This window comes from Enhydra lutris, unplaced genomic scaffold (assembly GCF_002288905.1).
Source record: "Enhydra lutris kenyoni isolate GAN:26980312 unplaced genomic scaffold, ASM228890v2 scaffoldscaffold39, whole genome shotgun sequence".
In the NCBI taxonomy this organism is placed as follows: Eukaryota; Metazoa; Chordata; class Mammalia; order Carnivora; family Mustelidae; genus Enhydra; species Enhydra lutris.
The window spans coordinates 30,154,372-30,162,453 of NW_019154123.1; the positions used below are offsets into that span (position 1 = coordinate 30,154,372).

The 8,082-nt window shown below is 52.5% G+C and overlaps 1 protein-coding gene across 1 annotated transcript; it reads right to left on the reverse strand.

The window, feature by feature from the left end:
* Positions 1-6,276: 6,276 nt before the first annotated feature.
* LOC111155053 (family with sequence similarity 43 member A) lies at positions 6,277-8,082 on the reverse strand. Its single transcript, XM_022515082.1, has one exon. It carries the CDS (start codon positions 7,843-7,845, stop codon positions 6,535-6,537), a length of 1,311 nt encoding a protein of 436 aa, XP_022370790.1. The 5' UTR covers positions 7,846-8,082; the 3' UTR covers positions 6,277-6,534.

Here is an 8,082-nt window from a genome sequence, read left to right on the forward strand (position 1 = left end):
CCAAGCTTTGAGGTAGTGAAAGGGCTGCTTAACAAGCAAGTCTTGCTCTGGCTTGGTGGAGAAAACCTCCGCATTAAACTCCAGTGGGGGGGATCCAGGCCACAGGGGGGTCCCAATGATGAGCCCTGGTCCCTAGAGCCCCAGGACAGAGGTTTCTTCTATTCTGTCCCACTAAGGGATGGAGGAAGGCAGAAACACACTTGAACTTAACATTTACTCCTTTTTCAATTCAGAACATTAATGCTAAAAGTCTTGCTGTTATATAATCCAACACATCCATTTTATTCATGAGGTCCTGAGGCTAGAGGGGGATTAGTGACTTGATTAGGTTCATGTGAAGGGATTCCAGGTCACTTCAAGGCCTGCATCCAAGGCTCTTCCTGAAGGCTTTCTGCCATACCACATTATCTGAGCCTTCATTTGACTCAAATTAGAGGGATTGGGGCCATAACCTTGGGGCTGAGATGAGCAGGGATGGGACTCCAACTCCATCCAGAGCCAATTCCAAATAAACTACCCTTCTCCAGACCAGAATCACCCCTCCCTAGGAAGTTCAGGGAAGTTCCAAGGAAACTCTAGAGAATTGAATCTACCCCATGTAGAGACGAGGAGTCAGTTGAACCCCAATCTTCCCTCCTTCCCAAACATATGTCCTCAAAACCTTAAGGGGCACCTGCGTGGCTCAGTCAGTTAAGCATCTGACTCTTGATTTCAGCTCAGGTCATGATCTCAAGGTCATGATCACATGGTCGTGAGATTGAGCTCCGCATCAGGCTCCTTGCTGGGCCTGGAACCTGCTTAAGACTTTCTTTCTCCCTCTCCCTCTGCTCCTCCCTCCCTCCCACCTCAAGCACAGACACACTCTCTCTAAAAACAAAAAACAACAACAACTACAAAAAACAAAAAAACCTTGACTCCTCCATCTAGGTAATGCCCTTGAACTTTATCAGGCCTATTCTCCTAGCTATTCTCCTAGGCTGAAATAGAATGGTTCCTTTACTCCTTCACTGCTGTTGCCTGAGTACCAACTAGGTGCAAGTCTCTGTGTTAAGTTTGGTGAATCAGAGATGCCTGGAGACACATGCCTGTCCTTGGAGTGTTCAGCCAACCAGAAAAGATACAGATGCTTAATAATCATGATGCAATAGGAAGAGCTCCCCACCCTCAAACTAGACCTGCTCTTCTAGGGTGAGATCTCACCAGACCAGATCTCAGGGTAGGAGCAAGAGGAGACCAGGTTCCTCTGGGGGCCGCCACCCCACCCACCAGGAGCATTCTTGCCAGGAAGACACCACCTGCCCTTTCCACCTCCAACATTAGGCAGCCAGCAGATACTCATTCACACCTGGTGGCAAGAATGGCATGTTTAAGAATGACTTGACAAGTATTTATCATCAAGCATCTACCAGGCATGAAATGTAGAGGTATCAAAGAAGGGGGGGCGGATCACAGAAAAATTCCACTGCCAGTTTCTGCCATCCCAAAGTGAAAAATTTTGTTATAAGCCATGAGAATGGGAGGAATGTGAAAAGAGCATGGGTTTCAGAGTTTGGACCCTTGGGTCTTGGTCCCTCCTGTGTAACCTTGGACACAACATCTCCCCTCTAGGGCTCAGTTTGCTCATCTGTAAATGAGGGACAGAGCCCAGAGATTGCAGGACCAGGGCCAACTAATGACTGTGTGTTTGATTTGTTTGTCCTTTAAAGTTTGGGCTGCCTTTTCTTTTAGGTTTGGTTTCAGGTCTGAGCTAGGCTTGCAGGAAGGAGGAGACATGAAGACAGGATCAGGTGGGAAGCTGGGCAATTAGAGAAGCCAGAGGGAAACGAGGCCTTACAGGAGGAAATGGGATGAGACAGAGCTGAAGAGGAGATGTAGAAGAGGGGGCTGTCAGAAGGGCCACCATCTGGGGGGGTTAGAAACATGACCCTTGCTGGTGCCACTGAACAGACCTAGAGAGGGGAGGGAATGGGTGCCAAGTGCCAGGGCCACCTAGCCATTCCAGCCACCATCGTGGTGGTTTTTCAGGGCTGCTCAAAATGGGATCACCTCACAGCGGCTCATGGTGGGGGCGGGTGGCCCCAGGCAGCCTGTGGCCTGGGATGGGCCAGCAGGAGCAGAAAAGGCCCCAGCTGACAATAAAGCCAGATCCAGATGTGGCCATATGCAGGAAAACCTGGTACTGGGGGTCCAGAGTGCCCTGACCTGTAGCCTCCCAGCCCTCCCCGAGCCTGGAGTAGTTTCCCGCATGTCACACGTGATTCCCAGGCGCCCATTGCACACACACTTCTCGCTCCGTCGTGCATCACTTCCCAGCAGATGCGAGGACCACTGATGCATACCATGTGGAGGAAAGTGTTCTGCTTATTAAATTACTAAATCCTGCTAAAAATGAGGGCAACTGGCTCCTAACAGAATTTGTATGTTTCTCGTGATCCTTGGTGGACTCCCATGCGGTTTTTTCTGTCTCGAGTGTGGTGCCAGGGGTGGATTCTACCAGCCCGTTCCCTCTCCTTTCAAGAGCAGGGCCCTTGAAAAGCAGCTCTGTCTCTGGGAGGGAATTGTGCTTTCTCAGTCTAACAGAACCTTTCTCATTTGTTTAAAATCTGTTCTGCTGACTCTGGGGGCAGTGGGTGGGAGGTTTGCTTTAGGCACGAGCATGCAAGTGCATGGAGTGGGTGTTCTCTGCAACTCTCAGTGCTGAGAAGGTCTGTAATACTACAGAGAATTATTTCATGCTGTCCCACCTTTCCCTCGCTCCCCATCAACGCACACCACACATGGTACAAACGAATAGGGGAGGATGTTTTTGCGGTCAAAGAAATGCGTCCTCCGGGGACTCGCGCTGCCACCCGACAAGACCTCTCTTGCCACGGAAGTCACTTCGTTTTTCACGCAGTCCGTGGTGTGTTGTTGGACACAAAGGATTACTTAGGCTGGGGGAGAATGTGGAAAGTGTCTCGCAGCATTTAAAGTACCATCAGGTTACGCAGAGGAGGAACCTGAACCCCAGCTCACAGGAAGGTAAAGCTAGATGGGATGAGTAAGGCAGACCTCAGTGCTCTCTGGAAGGCATGTTTCATCTAAGGGCTTAGTTTTGCTTTGGGCACCACTCTTTTCCGTCCAAGTGTCAGGAGCAAAGCAGTGTTCCGCTTTTGCTTTTTTGTTTTTTCATTCAGACTTCTCTTCTTATGCTAGTGATATCAGCCCTGGAAGACTGAGATGTAAGAAGAGGTGAATTGTGTATCACCTTCGGATCTCTTCTAGAATTACAGCAGCCAGAGTGCTATGGGTGCAGTGGGGATAAAAGCCAAAAGGCAGAGGGGAGGAAGGAGGGAAAGGGAGGGCAACAGGAGGGAGGGAGGGAACTGGTTCTTTTGCAGGCTGCTTGTTTTCTTCTTCCTCCTTCCTCAACCCCTAGACCCCCCCTTCCCTATTTATAAATCAAATAACTGGAAAAATCAGACTTAAAGAAACAGTTGCCTTCCATTTATTGATGGTGTTGGTTTAAATGTCATTTGTCTGCACTTTCTGACCAATCGCCCTACCCCCATCAGTCACAGATAAAAGCCAACCTTGGCATTGGCATTAGACCATTAACTGGTTAAGAATGAAAACACACAGGGACACCTGGGTGGTTCAGTTGGTTACGTGCCTAACTCTTGATTTCGGCTCACGTCATAATCTCAGGGGCGTGAGATGGAGCCCTGCATCAGGCTCCGTACTCAGTGGGGTCTGCTTGAGATTCTCTCTCCTTCTGCCCCTCCCCCCACTCTCTCTCTCTCTCACACACACATATACACACTCTCTCTCAAATAAATCTTAAAACAAACAAAAAAAAAGAATGAAGACACATAGACCCTGCCCCACCACCATGTACCAGCCACGTGATCTTCACCCTCTTTAATGTTCTTATCCGTTTCAAAGAGCAGAGGAACTTGGCAATGTGTGAAAATAATTTCAGATGTGAAATCCAGTCATGCAAGATAGTGATGGGCCACACAGCTGTCTGCTAGGCTGGTGAGCACTGTACGGAAAGCACATGGTGTGAGTATCTGGGGAAGGGAGGACTGGACTCTCCCAACCTCTCTCTACATGGGGGTTTTAAAGCTCATGCAATGATGTATATCTGAGGTATTTGGGCAGAGGGGTAGGGACTCTCAACCAAACCAAAATATAAGACTCAAAAGCCTAGACCTTGTCTTAATGCCCTTAAAAAGTGATTCTGAGTATTTTTTTTAGTTATTTCCCACCCACTTACACATTGCTTTTCATTTCTCAAGGTTATCTTTTCTTTATTTTTAAAGATCTTATTTATCCATTTGAGAGAGCAAGTGAGAGAGAGCATGAGAGGGGAGAAGGTCAGAGGGAGAAGCAGACTCTCCGTGGAGCTGGGAGTCCGATGCTGGACTCGATCCCGAGACTCCAGGATCCTGACCTGAGCCTAAGGCAGTCGCTTAACCAACTGAGACACCCAAGACCCCACGTTTCTCAAGTTAATCTTATGCCCAAACCAACTCTGTTAATTAGGAAGACAATCTTTCACCGCCCCTCTATGGTTCTAACAAATTCCAGACTCCTCAGGATCTGTGGGTCTAGCTGTCTAAAACATAATTACGACGAAAACAAAACAGAGCAGCCTCAGGACAGCATGGAAGTGGGATCATTTCTGCAACACAGGAAATGGAGCCCAAAGGGGCAAAGGGAAGAAAATAATTTGAGGAAGGCACAGTTTTGGCAGCGTCTCATTACAACTTCCGGCTGATCGGGTATAGCCAAACCAGAGACATCTGTTTGGAGTTTACAACAGAAACAAGCTCACAGAAAGCCTGAAAACACACACACACACACACACACACACACACACACACACACACACACACACACACCCCAAGCTCTACCAGTTCTTGTCTGCCTTGACCTCCACACTATTCCCCCACTGGGTCACGCTGGGTTGTAGAAGGGAAGGAAATAGGTTCTTCCGCCGGCCTCCCCACCAGCCCCACCTGCGCCATGACTCATTCGCGCCATGATCAGAACTTACCAACCTTCCTCTCTCTTGATTTTCCTCCAGGAAAAACAGAGATGGCCCCACTCCTCACAGAGCCCCAAAGACACTTTCTTGAGGTCTCCGGTTAATCTTTAAAGCCCCTTGAGCTGTTTGTAAGGGAAAAGGTGACCCACAGAAGAAGGTGGTAAAACCTCAGAAGACCTTGAAAGTCACTCCTTCCTAAATTACCTCACAAGTCTGGGAGTGAGGAACAGAACTCACCTTCTACCTCCAAGAATTAACTCCGAGAGACCAGAAAAGGTCCACACCACCGCAGTTTACTGCATGAAGAATATGGGAGGAGAGGCTCAAAGAGAAGGCAAGGGCTGGCCCCAGCCTCCGCGCCCACCCTGCTGGAGAGCGACAGAGGCCCTGGACTACACAAACAGCGGGTTTCCCTTCTGGAATCACCTCCAAGCACCGCGAAGGCCAAACCCCTTCCTACCGCGCCATGGCACCGATGGCCAGGCTCTCTTCCAGCCCCGAGGCCCCCCAGCATTTTCAGCAGCACTTCCAGACGCTCACCTGTTCTGTGACATTGTCCTCTTTATTCTCTCCCCACTGGCGTGCAAACACAACCAGAGCAGTGCTACTCTTAAAAAATAACAAAATGTTTTATACCCATTTCCGTATATACAGCTGAACAACATTTTACATGTCCCTTTTGCACAGCAAAAGATATAAACATTTAGCTCTGAGAACACAGTTATGTACAAAAAAAATGTCAAAAATACTTCACAACAGTGCAAAATATTTTACACAGTATCATGGAGGGAGATCTTTTGAGCAGGAGGAAGGTGTGTGTGTTTTTAAAGGAAAACTCCTTTTTTGTTGTTTTAAAGATATTAGACGTCTTTAACTGTAAACAAAATGCAACTTTCTTCCATTCCCCCCCCCCAACCATCCCCAAACAATTATTTGAGGAATTTGGCAGAATTTCAAGGGTCTGAGTCTGAGGTAAACAACCCAAGCTCTCGCACCAAAAAGACTGGGGGCAAGGAGGTGGCATTACAGCCTCAAACGTTGCGAGAGAGAGAAAAAAAAAAAAACATGTTTTTTAATGACATGTCAATGACAGCGCTAGGCCGCTCCCTGTTACTGGGTCTGGTCGGGGGAGGAAATTAACCCCTCTTCCTCAGGCCCCAGCTGCCCCACAAACAGGAAACTGGCCAGCGGGCAGGCATCCCTTGCTAACCAGCGGGCCCTTTTCTCACCATCCGCCCGCCCCCCACCCCCACGCCCCCAGCCCTGTCTCTCTCTCCCTCCGTGCAGTCTGACCCCTCGCACATCTCCACACGCAACCTGAGCCCCGCTTCAAACAGAGCCAAGTGTGCTGAAGGAGAGGGCCGGGGCAACTCTGGGCCTCAAGTGTCCCATTTCCCCTTTCCTGGGGGCGGGCGGGGGACGGAGGAGATGGGTGTTGTCCAAAAGACAGGTGAGGAGTCATGGTGGGGCGCGAGGGGTGCGCACAGGGGGCTGCTGAGATCTCAACCCGAGTGGGGCTCCTCTGGGTTAGCGCCTTCGTTAGGGCCCGACCGGTCCGCTGCGGTAGCAGGGGAGGTGGCGTCCGGGCCCCCGCCTTCGATGGAGCTCTCGCTGCCGGTACTCTCGCCGGACAACAGGCGCGTCACCCGCAAGTCGGCCTGCAGGCTGCGCACGTCGTTGCCGAAGCTGAGTTCTCCCAAGTCGTTAATAAGCTGAGACAGCTCGGCCTTCATGTCGGTGGCGCTGCCCAGCAGCAGAGGCGGCGGCCCAGCCCCAGGGCCCAGGGAGACCCCGCCGCCCCCTAGTGCCTCCTCGCGGCCACTTTCCAGCGTGTCCAGCAAGTCCCCGCATTCCAAGTGCATGGCCACCACCAGCGCTCGCTGCGCCTCGGCCTCTTCCGCTGCCGCGTCCCCCTCCTCAGCACCGTCCGCCGCCGCCTCCTCCTCCTCCTCCTCCTCCTCCTCCTCCTCCTCCTCCAGGCAGCTCTCCGTGTGCTCCTCTTCCTCTTCCTCCTGCAGCTCCTGCTCCTGCTGTTCACCGAGCAAGTCCTCGGTGATGGAGCCCAGCTTAGGCGCGCTGCGGCTGCGTTCCACCGGTGGCTTATAGCAGCAGGGTCCGTGCAGGAGCAGCTTGCGCAGAGGCACTAGCGGGATGGTGTGCGCGCCCACCAGCTCCTGCTGCTGGTGACGCGCATCGTCCCTCCGCTTGAGCCGTTTAAATTCCGCCAGCGCGTTGGCCGAAGTCTGGTACAGCAGCAGGGCCATAGCCTGAGCCTTCTCGGGCTTGGACACCAGCACCGCGTGGCAGCGCAGCATTACCGCCTTGTGCTTGAGCTCGTGCCGATATACCCAGGCGAAGACCTTGGGCAGCCGCGCGTCTGCCACGCAATAGGTAACGCGGTGCAGCAGGTAGAGGTGGCCCGGGCGGCGCAGCGCGCGCTCCTCAGCGTGCACCATGCGGATACCCTGCGCGCTCACAGTCAGCTTCATCTTGGTGCCCTGACGACCCGCCTCGCTCTTGCTCCAGATCTTGCCCACCGCTAGGTCAGTGCAGCCGTCGCCGCGCGCCTGGATGGTGGTGGCATTGCCCAGGTAGAGCACAGTGTAAGTGGGGTCCTCGCTGGTGATGTGCAGTTTCTTGCGCTTGGAGCGGAACATGCTGCCCACCCGGCTGAGCGCGCCTTCGGGGCACGCCCGCGCCAGCGAGCTGAGCGCCGAGTAGTGCAGGCTCACCGCGTAGCCCTTGGGCTTGGACGCCTGCCGTGGCGGTGCCTCGGCCAGCAGCTCGAACTTGTGTTTCTTCCACGGCAGCATCTCCGGAGGGCGTCCCCGCGCAGCTGGGCGGCGGCGGCGGAGCTCCGAGTACGAGCTCCGCTGAGCCACCCGCCCTGGCCGGGCTCGGCCCGGGCAAGACAGAAAAATAAAACTCAGCTGGGAGTGGCCCACTGATAGATAGGGGCTTAGGGAGTATCGTCCTCAGGGACCCCGCCGAAGTGGGTACGGGTTAAAATTTTAAAAAGAGAAGAAAATAGTCAGCTGCGAGTTGGGGGC